Source organism: Sus scrofa, chromosome 1 (genome assembly GCF_054392235.1).
Source record: "Sus scrofa isolate SSC_HxYL_T2T_F1_AM1 chromosome 1, Sscrofa_HxYL_maternal_Yorkshire_Landrace_v2.0, whole genome shotgun sequence".
In the NCBI taxonomy this organism is placed as follows: Eukaryota; Metazoa; Chordata; class Mammalia; order Artiodactyla; family Suidae; genus Sus; species Sus scrofa.
Genome location: NC_139383.1, coordinates 138,614,107 through 138,628,595, shown reverse-complemented (window position 1 = coordinate 138,628,595; position 14,489 = coordinate 138,614,107). Strand labels below are relative to the sequence as shown.

General features: G+C 49.7%; 1 protein-coding gene across 14 annotated transcripts in view; it reads right to left on the bottom strand.

Moving 5' to 3' along the window:
• The window catches only part of PLA2G4E (phospholipase A2 group IVE), a 76,256-nt gene that overhangs the window by 35,213 nt on the left and 26,554 nt on the right, over window positions 1–14,489 (bottom strand). For 11 of the 14 annotated variants that reach the window (XR_014813446.1, XR_014813449.1, XR_014813450.1 and 8 more), the window contains one exon: window positions 1,069–1,141. Coding sequence is in view for 7 of the 14 variants with exons in the window: in XM_084973566.1 (XP_084829692.1) it covers window positions 1,069–1,141 (73 nt within the window). In the remaining 7 variants the exon portion in view is untranslated. Of the gene's footprint in view, window positions 1–1,068; window positions 1,142–8,600; window positions 9,245–14,489 lie in introns of those variants that run through there. The other 3 variants (XR_014813448.1, XR_014813451.1, XM_021097341.2) reach the window with 2 other exon arrangements.

Below are 14,489 nucleotides of genomic sequence, written 5' to 3'. Positions count from 1 at the left end.
GTATCCATGAGGATATGGGTTCAATCCTTGGCCTTGCTCCGTGGGTTAAGGATCCAGTGTTGTGTGAGCTGTAGTGTAGGTTGCAGGTGCAGCTCAGATCTGGCATTGCTGTGGCTATGGTGTAGGCCAGCAGCTATAGCTCTGATTTGGCCCCTAGCCAGGAACGTCCATGTGCTGCACCTGAGGCCCTAAAAAAACAAAACAAAACAAAAAAAACCCTGGAGCTCTGGGGAACCTGGAGCCCTTGGGCCATTCCTGTGTGGTCACTAGTGAGTGGGGACCCCCCAGCCATGGGCCTTGGCACAGAACTTTCTCCTCCTTGAGGGCCAAGCTTCCCCCTTCCTCCCTGGATGGTCGGGGTCGGGGGTGGAGGAAGAGGGCAGCCCAGAGAGGGGCTTTTGTTTTCTTGCCCACTCAGATGACTTCATTTCTTCCTGAAGCCAGAGATTTCCCTGGGTGTCCAGGGTCTGGGAATGCAGCAGGGGCTGTGATGAAGGGGAAGGTAAGGCTGCAAGAAGGCACTGCACAAAGAGCTCTGGTGAGTTAAAGCATATCCATGGGCTGAAGTGTGGAACTGGGTGCTCTGGGGCACCTGGCATGCACCCTCGAACCCGCCTGAGATCCACGTCCTAAGAAGGGCACTGGGGCTGGATAGGAACTGGCTCCAAGGTACTTTAGGGCTTCCCCTTACCAGCCCCTAAACTCACGCAGGAGCAAGGAGCGCCCAGCGTGGGGGAAGCTGTACTCCTGGAACAGATCTCAGGAAGGGGAGAGTAGGGAGGAGAGAGGGAGGTGATCAGTGCTCTTGGATGAGGCCCACTGCAGGGTAGTGCCAAGGTGGCCACTAGAGGGAAGGGCTTGGAAAAATGATACAAATTCTAAAGTCTGAAATACAACTTGAATACAGGACACACGCACACATGAATGCATGCACACACATGTGTATACACACACACACACACACACGCACACAGACACAGCCACACTTGACCATTTCTCCCCCAGGGCATATCTCCTTCCTGCCCCCATAAGCAGAGAAGGAGGAGGGAAGTGGGAGGGGTGACTCACCCACATCAGCCCGCCGGACGTTTTTCATTCGGATGACCCTCACTGTCAGCAGGTGGCATGGAGACAGCCTCTCCTGTGGATTGAGAGGACAGTGGACTCACTCTTCAGGCAACGGTGGCAGATGGCCTTGTCAGAGAAAGCAGCTCAATCTGGCACTGGCTCCCACCTCCCAGACTCAAGTAGCCTCCCCCTCCACCCAGTTTCTGGGCTCTGGAGGACGCTTCTGGTCCCCAGGGGCCCTGGGGCTGTGGAGGCCAGGGGCTTTGTCTTCACCCTGCTTTGAGCCAGCACACCTCGGAAGAGGGACAGCTTTGTGCCTGTCCTGTCCATGTCTTTCCTATTTGGATCTTGGGATTAGAAACCCTTTCTCTGAAAGACCCAGGTCTAGGCCAGTCTTTTTACTGTCCACTCCCAGCCCACGTCCACAGCAGGCACCCTCAGACTCCTCCAACCCACCCAACAGCTCTGTTTATAGAGGCCTCTGAACTGGAACTCTTTACATGCCACGTGGTCCAGTCCATGTCTCTAGAATCACTTGAAAATCTTTTAAGAAGATGCAATTCTTTTTCTTTTCTTTTTTTTTTCTTTTTTCTTTTTCTTTTTGCCACAGAATACAGAGTCTTGATGTAGGATCTCAGTTCCCAGACCAGGGATTGAACCTGGGCTGCAGCAGTGAAAGCACTATATCCTAACCACTAAACCACCAGGGAACTCCCCCAATTTTTCTCTTTTTAAAAAAATCTTGGGGTTTAGGGAAAAACATCAGAGTGTGAAGAAAAAAAAAGAGTCCCTATAATGCCACCACTCAGAGGGGATCTCTATTATCATTTTTCGGTTGTTTTTAAAAAGTTATAATAATTTTTTTTTCTCTTTTTTCTTGTCAGGGCCCCACCCATGGCATATGGAGGTTCCCAGGCTAGGGGTTGAGTCTACACCACAGCCACAGCAATGCTGGATCTGAGCCATATCTGCAACCTACACCACATCTCACCACAATACCAGATCCTTAGCTCATTGAGCAAGGCCAGGGATTGAACCTGTGTCCTCCTAGATGCCAGTCAGATTTATTTCTGCTGAGACACGATGGGAACTCAATAATAATTTTTTTCAACTCAGACTGTCCTCATCTGCCTTGGCTATTATCAGAAATATTTTAATAACATCTATTGAACACTTACTTGCCCAACACTTTTCTTATAGTTTCTAAATCTCATGAAATCTTTATAATAGAAGTGTTGTTATTTTTATTTTTTTTTATTATTTTATTTTTTTGTCTTTTTGCCTTTTCTTGAGCCACTCCCGCGGCATATGGAGGGTCCCAGGCTAGGGGTCTAATCGGAGCTGTAGCCACCAGCCTGTGCCAGAGCCACAGCAACGCAGGATCCGAGCTGCGTCTGTGACCTACACCACAGTTCATGGCAACCTGGATCCATAACCCACCGAGCGAGGCCAGGGATCAAACCTACAACCTCATGGTTCCTAGCTGGATTCGTTAACCACTACGCCACGATGGGAACTCCTAGAAGTGTAGTTATTTATTTTATTTTATTTTATTTTATTTTATTGTCTTTTTTTGCTATTTCTTGGGCCGATCCCACAGCATATGGAGGTTCCCAGGCTAGGGGTCAAATCGGAGCTGTAGCCACCGGCCTACGCCAGAGCCAAAGCAACGCAGGATCTGAGCCGCGTCTGCAACCTACACCACAGCTCACGGCAACTCTGGATCGTTAACCCACTGAGCAAGGGCAGGGACTGAACCCGCAACCTCATGGTTCCTAGTCGGATTCGTTAACCACTGCACCACGACGGGAACTCCGAAGTGTTGTTATTTTTAAAATTAAGGAGTTCCCATTGTGGCACAGAGGAAACAAATCCGACTAGTACCCGCCTCGTTCAGTGGGTTAATGATCTGGCGTTGCCTTGAGATGTGGTGTAGATCGCAGATTTGGCTTGGATCCCACGTTGCTGTGGCCGTGGTGTAGGCCAGCAGCTGTAGCTCTGATTAGACCTCTGGCCTGGGAACTTCCATATGCTGCAGGTGCAGCGCTAAAAAGCAAAAAAAAAAAAAAAAAGAGAGAGAGATATAATTGAGACATGACATTGTATAAGTTAGAGGTACACAGCATAATGATTTGATATATGTATTTTGTATTGAGATTGCCACAAATTTACTTATCCATCACCACACATAGTTACATTTTTTTTTCCTTCTCCTGAGAACTGTTATCATTTTGATGTCTGTCCTTCCAGCCTCTTCTGGAGCTTAATTCTAACCAGGAACAATAGGACAATGGCTGGGAAGCCTCTCCTTTAGTCTCTGAGATAGGCATGTAAGTCAATTTTAGGGACTCTTTCTTCTGTCTCCTCAGGAGATACCTCAAAATAGGAACAAAAGCCATACTGAAAGTCTCATATAGGTCTGAGGATTCCTTTTGTGAGATTAAACCTGAAATACCAAGTATCTTCAGGGTGAATAAACAGGACTCTAACAGGATTACATCTTGAGGTTTGAATCTTGGGCCAGAGGTTGCACACACCGCTTCTCTTCTGGTTCTGGAAGTAGAGCTGGGCCTTTAGCCAGCCCTGCTCTGGCCCGGTGGCCCCTCATTTCTCACTCTCCACCTGGGCAGAGCTGCATCCTAGCCTGACCTGGTGAGGAAGCAGAAGTCATCTTTCATCCGGGAGAGCAGTTCTGGCCAAGCCTGTGCCCCTGGCCCACTTTCTCAGAGAGCAGCTGGAGCTCAACTGGGGAGCTGCCCAAGGTCTCAGCTTAGGCAGGGTCACTCCTCAGGTCTCTGAACCCAGGGTCACAGTCCTCTCAGTCATCACAGCCCTTCTCCTGCCTCCAGGAGGGGCTGCCCTGGGCCCTGTGTCTTTCCTGAGAGCATTCACTGCTTCCCTCTCGAGGTCTCCCTGTCTTTCAGGAAAAGCTCTCTGCTGTCATCTAACCCCAATGCTTCCCAGTGAGGCTGACCATTTATTTCTATCCTAACCCAGTACCAATAACAACACCAGCTACCCTCTGTGAGTGTGTACCACACCCTACATGTTGTGCGTATAATCTCTCTATTTTATCTTGTTCAATCCTTACTACCATGAAGGAGTTATCATTAGTCTCCCTTTACAGATGGAAAACCTGACCCTTAGTCTTTTGACACGGAGCTAGAATCAAAAGGAACTAAGTTTGAATCCAGTTCTAATTCTTCTTTTTTTTCCTTTTTTTTTAGGGCCACACCTGTGGCATGTAGAAGTTCCCAGGCTAGGAATCCAATTGGACATACAGCTGCTGGCCCATGCCACAGCCACAGCCAAGTGGGATCCGAGCCACGTCTGTGACCTACACCACGGCTCAAGGCAACACCAGATCCCTGTCCCACTGACTGAGGTCAGGGATTGAACATGCATCCTCATGGATACTAGTTGGGTTTGTTTCCACTGAGCCACAATGGGACTCCCTCCAGTGCTAATTCTTAAGCCCATGTTTGTAACCATGGAGTACACTGTCACCTTACCTCAGAATGACCCTTCACAAACACAGAGATGGGTTCCACTTGCCCCAGTCTCTTCATGCTCGGTCTTGTCCTCTGAAAATCTATTTTCTTGGCAGATTCTTCTTTATGCTCTGTATTCCCCCCAAAGCCTCAAAATGCCCCCAAAACTCTGGCCGTCCTTCTGCTTACAATGCTCTTCTAACACATCCCGTCATTTCCCTTTTTTAAGTAGCCCAAACACATGAACTCATCAGAGCGGTAAAGGTTCTTGGAGAAGTTCTCACTTTCTAGCAGCTACAGAGGCTCCTTTGTGGTCAACCCAGAGCCTCAGATCACACCTCCAGCTCAGGAATTTGCAGGAGACTCTCAATTTCAAAGCCCTCTGCACAGTGCTCTTACATCTGCCACAACGGAGACGGAGCCCAGCAGGTTTGAGAAAGAGCCCTGAGGAGCCTTGTGGGGAGGAAAGCGGTGGGAACCCCAGACTCGGATCTTGGGCCCAGATGATTCCAGGCACCAGGGCTGTGAAAAATGACCTTCTGGGATTAAAATGAGTGAACATAGTTTGCTCAGTTGCAGTGGTGCTAGACACAAGTAAACTTCATGGCCCCGGAGGTAACTGATGCACAGTAGAAAGATGTAATAAACAGAATACCATGTCTGTGACTATGGGAACCAGAGTTTAGGGAACCCAAGTGTATGGGGTTTGTGAACTGGAGTTCTGCACTTGCCATCAGCCTCTCCATGGATTAAATCATGAGCCATGGTAGCTGCAGACACACAGCACACCCAGAGCAGAGCTCAGGGTAAAAATCAGGAGTGAAAGCGCTCTGTGCTCTGGGGAAACTGGAAGAATGGGTCTTCAGATAGTCAGAGATTTTTGGAGAAGATTTTATGTGCCCATTTCTTGCATCTCCTCATATCTAGAAAAACACTAAAATCCTTCAAGGCGATGTCTGCTCCTTGCGACTAGTAGTAATCTTCACGAGATCAGAAACAGATTTTGTAAAACATGCGTATGGCTGCATGCACCTCCCTTTCACCTTCATCCTATCCTGATGTCCCCCCTTTCCTCTTGGGGCAATATTTCAGAGCTATCTGAAATACCACGTCTGGACTGTAGTTAAGGATAAAACAAAGAATGCCACGATCATCTGCAAGGGTGAGAGCCATTGAGTCCTGCAGGCTGTGAAAACTCAGGATACTGGCCCTGATAGCAGAGATGCACATCCAAGGAATGACTTCAGTGAGCCCAGGCCTCTTTTGTTCCTGCTGCCTGCCCTTTGTTGCAAAAACTCCTATAGATCCGAGCTCCTAACCTCACCTCCTTGGAGGATTTTCTCAGGGCTGCCTGAGATGACGTCTCCCGGGCTTAAGTCCTAATTTTGCCCCAAATAAAACTTAACTCTCAACTTTCAGGTTGTGTGTATTTTTTAAAGTTGACAGGTAGTTTATGGGGTCCAGGTAAGAATTTTAGGGATTTGGACAATCCCATTCCTTGGGCAGGATGTCCCATCTGGGCATCAGGGTAACAGTTTAACAACAGGCGAGGCCAGGCACCAGGACAGCTAGGCTGTAGTCCTGGACCAGGGATGGGAATGATTCCTCTGGTTCAGAGGGGCATTGGAGGGTCCTGGGGCCACTTAGGGGGATGAAGCTCAAGCAGGGACTATTTGGCAAACAGTCCAGAAGGGTGGCTGCTCAGGGAGGATGACTGGATGACACTTTTCTGGGAAGACACTGCTCAGCCTGCAGACACACCCGGCTCTAGTCTCCTCCCCTGGCCTTGGTCCCTGGAGCAGGTCTTGCAAGACTCCATTTCCCTCGAGACCTCCAGAGGGCAGAGGGATCTTGCAGCTCCTTTAGAAAAGACCTCGACTCTCAGGATTGGCTGTTTTGCAATCCAATGTCACCCCTAAAAAAAAAAAAAACCCTAAACTTTATAGCTAGGACTTTGGCAGGGAGGTTGGAAACACCCTTTTTTATCCTCCTCTGCCTGGGGCGCACTGCATCTATTCTCACCTAGCGCCATCCCCCCACCAAAGACACGCTCTGAGGAAGGTACTAGGATCCATCCTGCTTTGTGGAGGAGATTCAAGAGCTTCCTGCTCACACAAGGTCAGGTGGCCCAGAAGGGGCGGGGCTGGGACTCAGGTCTGGGTCCACCTGACCACAGGGCAGCCCTTTCCATCCACCTGGAGGCTGCCTCTCACTGGGATTTAACTAAATCAATTAAAAACTTGCTCCAGGTCATGTACTAGACTAGTTAATAGCAGAGGCAGGAGGAAAACTGCTAACTCCCATTTCGGTGCTCCGCCCGCACCCCAAGAATCTAGCTATCGTCACAATTTCATCAGAAGAGTATTTAGTTACAGATGGGCTCCCACGGTCCAGCTCCCACCCAGGTTGGGAGGAGGGTCTGACAACCCTGTGTCCAAGGTGGTGGGTCTGAGGCTCATGCCTGGATCAGGCATACCCTAAGCAAACAGCCTATGAGGGCTGGGTGCTGGGGACAGAAGACTGCACCCAGGGAGCCTGTGGGAACCTCAGGGCTTTTCAGGACAGGCCCTGCTGGTGATGCCGGAGCTGGGTGTATCCATCTCCCTGCAACACCCAGGTCATAGCTCACACCGGCCAGTGATAGCTTCCAGGAGGCAAGGACTCTCCCTAAAAGGAGACTACTGGGATATGGACCTTAGGGGAACCCAGAACCTTTTCCAGCTAGTCTGAGCAGCACCCCAGATCAGGGTCATCTGGGAGAAGCCGTCATGGTGGATTTCCTCTTTATCATCCAAGCTAGGTGAGGGGTCTGGGCAAGAAGTCCCAGCTCTGAGTCATGGAACCTCTAGGACCGGAAAGGGATGGGACAGCTCCCAATGGCCTCAGCTGCTGCTTCAAGGTAAGCTCTGTCCCCTTTGTGGCAGTCTCTCTTGGCCCAGGCTCCTGGAGGCTCGCCGAGACCAGAGAGGCAGGAGCCCGTGTGGACCAGAGGCCCTTCTGGCCCCCTGAGGGCTCTGAGGAAACACAGCCCAGAAAGCAATGTCTACCCTGGCCCCAGGGCAGCAGGATCCCAGGTGCCACACAGCACAGAGTTCCTCTCCTGGGATCCGTGGATGCAGAGCAGGGTCCTCACCTCCTACCCCAAGGGATGGCGGCTTTCAGGGCATCGCTTGTCTCATTCTGGGACCTTTTTTTTTTTTTTTAATTTTTTTAGGGCTGCACCCACAGCATATGGAGGTTCCCAGACTAGGAGTCAAATCGGAGTTGTAGCTGCTGGCCTACACCACAGCCACAGCAACTCGGGATCTGAGCCTCATCTGTGACCTACACCACAGCTCACGGCAACACTGGATCCTTAACCCACTGTGCGAAGCCAGGGACGGAGCCTGCAACCTCATGGTTCCTAGTTGGATTCATTTCTGCTGTGCCACAAGGGAACTCCTCATTACAGACTTAGTGTTAGCCGGGGTGGGAGGGAGGGGGGAGGTGGTGGAGGTAAGGAGGGAGAAGTTGCAGCTGACAGCTCTGGGCAAGGCAAGCCTACAGCTAATTGGCAGATTGAGATACGATGGGGAAGTGGAGGCAGAGCTGGGCTAGAGCCACCTGGCCACCTGACCCATGAACCTGGGGTCTCCCTGTGAGGGGCTGTGTAGACCCAGGAGTCTTGACCACAGACCCAGGAGAGGTGCTTCTTGGTGGATGGCGAAAGGTTGGTAATGGCACCGACCCTCACCAGACACCACACTCCACGCTCTCACAGCAGGCATTTAGGATGTCCACAGGATAAAAGCCTACTCACCAATAAGACAGGCCAACGTGGCCCACCCTTGGCAGTGGCCCCTCCACAGCATCTTGTCAAGCCAGTGGGTACCCGCAGCCAGGCCATCCACCCAGGAGCCCAGTCCCAAGTGGACCAGACCACGTCTCCAGGCAGAGGCTGCCTGAGCTGAATTGCTTCATGTCTTTGCAGTGCTCCCAACCCTCCCTGAGCCCGTCTCCACCCTCAGCTCCTGGCCCACCCACCCAACCCTGCTCCCTCACCTCCAAGGTACAGGCGGCTGGGGGCCTGCCATCTTCTGCTTGGTGTGGGTCCCCCGGGAAGCGGGAGACCCACACAGGCACCTGCTTCTGGAGCATTGCGTGACTCTGCAGCTGGGTGGTGAGATGGGAAACTTATACTGACTCAGAGCCCCGCCCTCTGCAAGACTCCTGGCAGTGGCTGGGATTGCCCAGGGGGAGGGGCTTTGATGGGTAGGCAGGGGCCTAGGCCTCTTAGCATCAGGGGACCCTCAGGTCTTCAGATCCTGCAAATGCAGGGACCTGCAGGACCAGCTGTTTGCTGCCCCTGGAAGCTCAGAATGACCAGTCTTTCTAGTGAAATAGGGAATGCCAGGAAGAGGCTGCTGGCCTCTTGTGGCTTTAGGATTAGCCCTGCTACAGTGGGAAAGCCCTCTCTCTGCAGCTTGTGGAGGTCATGGCTCAGAGGTGGTCTCTGGGGAATGTGCCCTCCCTCTTGGTTCTATTTAGTCCCGTGACTAGGTGTCCTGGGAACACCTCAGAAGCAGCAGGGACCTCGAGAGAGGCAGGAGACTGCAGCCAGGACTCCCAAAGTGAGAGGATGAAGAAAGTAATGGCCTGAATCTTTGGGGAGGACATGGTCAAGGGCAAGTGCTCCCTGATCTCCCTTCTGGAGGCCAGGTGTGCCCAGCTCCTGCCCAGGCTCAGGGCAGCTTTGAGGATGCTCCTGCTCCACCCACCCAGCTGATCTCTATCTCTAGGCTAGTGGCTGGCTCACTCGGGGGCCTGGTGAGGCGGCTCTGCTTGCTCGGCTGCCTAGCTGGGTGCACTGGGAGTTTCCTGCCTGAGCTATTGCCTGGGGCCCCACAACCAGCTTTTCTGGCCCACGGATTAAAGTGATTTTATGAAACTCAGGGTGAGATCTGTATGCAGGGCTGACTGGGCTCAAATGCAAGGGTGCAACCTGGTCGGTGGTACCTGTGGGGCCTCTTCCTGTGCCAGGGGGAGGATGTCCCCACCCTGTCACCCTCTGCTTGTCAGGCCCTCCAGAGGGGATATTGGATTCCTCCCAGTTCCCATTCTTCCCTGCCATACCCCCCTGCCAAGGACACAAACTCAGCAGCCACTCCCTCGGTGGAATCTGCTAAATTTGATTTAATTTACAACACCTAGTGAGCACCTATTGCATACATGCTACAGAGAGAGGAAATTCCAGGCAGGAAGCTGCTGACACTCCAGTAGGGGAGCCAAATTCTTCCAACCCTCCCAAGGCACAGAGGGCTGAGTCTCCCATGGTAACAGAGAGTATCCTAGAAGGATCAACATTTGTAAATATCTGTGGTTTATGGAGCTAATAACTGGCTTGAGGGCACAGAAGCAGGGAAATGGGTGTTTGCTGGAAAGGGAATGTGGGTTTGAGAGGGCTTCATGGAGGAGGTGGCATGTGAATTGGGTCTTGGAAGATAGATGGGATTGCAATAGCAAATGAGAGGTGGGAAAGGCATGACGGGAAGAAGGAACAGCACAAGCAGGAAGAGGGAGGCCAGAAAGCAGGGTATGCTCAGGTATGTAAGTGGTCTGGTATTGAAGCAGTGAGTTGTGTTGTGGGGGGAGATGTAGGAGGTGGAGAGTGGGACACAGAGAGCGTTGGAAGCTGAGCAGAGAGAGGGAGGCTCTGTGAAGGAACCAATCTGGAAAAATACATTAGGGCCTGATAGTTGTGACCTTTAAAAGGCATGCCTTTTTATTTTATTTTATTTTTTATTGTCTTTTCTCATTTTAGGAAAAAAGCAGCATATGGAAGTTCCAAGGCTAGGGGCCACATCGGAGCTGCAATTGATGGCCTACACCACAGCCACAGCCATGCCAGATCTGAGCCATGTCTGCAAACTAGGCCGCAACTTACGGCAACGCTGGATCTTTAACCCATTGAGCGAGGCCAGGGATGGAACCTGCCTCCTCACAGACACTATGTCGGGTTCTTAACTAGCTGAGCCACAACAGGAAATCCTAAAAGGCAGGCTTTAAATTTGGACTATTTTCTAGGCAATGGGGAGCATAGATGGTTTGTGAGCAGCAGAGTGACATGATCAGAGATGAATTTCAGTAAGGCAATGCTGACTGGTGTTGTAGACAACCCCACCCACAGTACTGGAGTGTCCTGAAAATGATGAGGTGAGGGCGATGGTGAGATCCAGGGGGCCACCTCACCTGTCTCCCCATTTCCTCCACTCTTTCACCCTTCACCATCAAGTAGGCCCAGGGCAAGCCCAAACTCCAAGGCATCCCCCATAGCCTGGAACCTGATCCTTTTCTCAATGAAGGAGCCTAGCCACACCACCCCACTCTATCCATCTGTCCTAGGGAGCGTATGGAAAATCTGGGTCTCCAGTCCTTGTATTTCCTCATTGTCCACAAACTCCTCAAGAGCAGGGCCTCACTCTAGTTGAATGAAGAGGCTAACAGGCGGTGGGTGGAAGTTTCCTTCTCCTCATCCTCTGCACAGCCTCTGACCCCAGTGGGACCTGATCCAACAGCAAACAGAATGGACCATGTGCCAGCATTGACTGACTGCCCGGCTCTGTGCTGACAGGGTGCGGTCTGGAAGGAAACTGCAAAGAATTTGTGATCTAGTGAGGGGAGAAGAGAGGGTGAATTAAGGAGTGAATGGTCCAGTGTGGACTCTAAGTAGGGCAGGAGGGGACAGAGGACTGTCCTGTGGGGACAGTGGGGAGTGGGCTGGGAAGGCAAGGAGTGCCAGGCATGAGGCAACGTCCACACGATGCAGTCTCTCCTCTAATCCAGGGTGTCTCAGAATGAACATACCATTAAAGCCACAACAGTGCTCTTGGTACACAACTGATGCTCCAAGTTAACATCCCTGCCCCCAGAGCTCCTTCCAGTGGAAATTCTGAAGCCATCTCTGCACAAAGTGGAGAGGACTGGATTTTTTTCTACCCGCCATCCTCTCCTCTTTATTGAGCAGAGAGCCTGAGATCTCCCAGGACACCCCCATCCTGCTCCTCTGAGCCTCCATCTCTGGCTATGACCGGCCCATTGATAAGGGTGACCACCAGCAGCCTCTTGGCCTCAGGTAACACAGCACTGAAACTGCGTTCCTCCCGATGGCTCAGCTGATATCACTCCCAGGCTAACCCCCAAGGGTGAATTCTTCACCTGTCCTCTTTCAAGATGCCTCTGGTGCTGTCCTTCCCTCCCACCTCATCAGCAACATCTGATTCTCAGCCTCTTGCCTCTCATGAGTTCCTCCTCCACACACCTGGGTGGCCAGTGAGCTGTGTGTGTGTTTTATACTTTATTTTTAGCAGGCTAGTGAGCTTTGTAGTCATCCCTTCAACCTGTCATTCTCCTGCTCAAACACATCTAATGCTCTTCTACCCTAACAGATTCTGGATTCCAATACCTTCCAAGCAGAGCCCAAAAACAGCCCCCTGTAAATATGAAATTTCAGTTACAATGAAGGAAATGTTTCAGATCGGCAATGGAAAGATGGACCATTCATTTTTGGAAAAACTAGCTTACCATTTGGAATAAAAAAGTTAGATCCCAACTTCTTTACTGCACAATAAATTCCAGATAGATTAAATATATAAACATTAAAATAACACTATAGAAGGAAAGATTTAAAATAAAATATTTGAGAATTATGAGGATGAGGAGGATTTTCCTAAACAAGGTAGAAAACCTAGAAACCAATAAGGAAATATTGACAGATTTAAATACATAGAAATATAAAACTGGAGAAAAGTTAAAGATTCTGATAAGCACGGCGCCACCTCCAAAACATATTCCAGATTTCTTCCTCTTAATAAATTTCTGTGGATAACAAACTCACTCTTAAAAAATAATAGTAAAGAGGAAAGTCTTACTGCTGGATACTAAAATAGACTACAAAGTCACACTAACACAAGCACTAGCTTGCTAGTGCAAGAATAGGACCAATGGTACTAAAAAGAGGGGCCAGAGACAGACCTTGACATTTAAGGGCAGTTAATACATGATAAAATTGGCACCACAAATCAATAGAAAAAGAACAGATTTTTTTAAATAGATGATATGGTTATGAGTGACTCAGAGGATAATCCCATAAAAGGGATTAATAAAAGAAATGGAAACTTGTAAAGGTAATAGCAGATAACATAGGAGGATCAATTTGTGGTCTGGGGGTAGGAAGGATTTCTTAAACATCATTTTCAATCCATGTACCGTAAGGAAGAAAATCATTTCTAAATGAGTACATAAGAATTACAGATTTCTGGGAGTTCCCGTCGTGGCGCAGTGGTTAACGAATCCGACTAGGAACCATGAGGTTTCGGGTTCGGTCCCTGCCCTTGCTCAGTGGGTTAACGATCCGGCGTTGCCGTGAGCTGTGGTGTAGGTTGCAGACGCGGCTCGGATCCCGCGTTGCTGGGGCTCTGGCGTAGGCCGGTGGCTGCAGCTCCGATTGGACCCCTAGCCTGGGAACCTCCATATGCTGCGGGAGCGGCCCAAGAAATAGCAGCAACAACAACAACAACAACAAAAAGACAAAAAGACAAAAAAAAAAAAAAAAAAAGAATTACAGATTTCTGTCAACTAGGAACACAGAGAAACAGGGACTAGATAGCTGACAGAATGCTGGATTCCAGTATCTTTCACGAAGATATTCACAATGCTGCTGCAAATCCCAAGAGGACACAGTGTCTAGTATATACAAAGAATTCTTACATACTGCACAAGAAAAAGATGGCCACGCTGACACAAAAGTAGAGGTTCGAACCTGCAGTTTATTGAAGGGGAAACCCCCCAAACAAATAAGCATTTGAGGAGATGCTCAAAGTCATTGGTATTCAGAGAAGTTGAAATAACAATCAAATTTCACTGCAGCTATTAAATTGGAAAACTCTGGGAAAGCTGAATAATGATTGCCTTTCTCCGAGGAGAGAATGGGAAAGGCTTGGTGGGTTCAGAGAAATAATGAGAAGATAAGCTTGCGGCTCCTGGGCACCAAGGGTGATAATGGTCAGGTCCTCAGCCCTCTGCACTCAGGGGAAACTGTTTTCCCTCCAGCTTTCCCTCAGCATCCCAGCCACTGCTCTAGCCCAAGCCATTATCTCCCTCATCTCTACTGTATTAGCCTAACTGGTCTTCCTGCTTCCACTTTTGCCTTGCTATAAGCCATTCCCCACAGAAGAGCACAAACGATTTCCTAAAAACATGAACAAGATTTAGCAACGGCCCTGAGGAAAACTCTCCCACAGCTTCTGGTGGCTTGTCCTTCTTGCCATGGTCCTTCACATTCTCCTTCCCTGGAACACAGCTCAGCTTGTGAAGTGGAGATGCTGTTGTATTTCACGCTACACGGTCAGCCACTGGTGTCCATGTCATCTACTAAAGAGTTTGTTCTTTTCTTATTGATCTGTGGTGCTGATTTCATCAGACCCCTAAATATCAGGGTCTATCTCATGGCCTTCCACACTCAGAATGGGCTAAATTCTTTCATACATCAGGGATTCTGCACTTGCTGTTCCCTTGCCCAAAGTCCTTGACTTCTCATTCTGTGGCTAGCTGGCTCTTTCTCCTGTCATGGCTCTGTCCAACAGCATTCTCTCCAGAAGCCCTGCCGGATCACCCTTGGTAACATATGTGCCTTTCATCCATTGACTTGCTTCTGTGTTGCTCTGGTTATTAAGTTAAATGAAATTTAATACAGCACAATTTATCTTGTTCATTTATTCTTTTTGCCTCCCTCCACTAGATGGTAACCCTTCAGGGCAGGAACTCTGCTTGTCTTGTTTAATAACTGGAAACACCTGATGCTCATCAGTAAGGGGACAGTTAATTATGGCATATTCACACTCTGGGCTATCACACAGATGTCAACAGGGACAAAGGGGGTACAAATATTGAAAT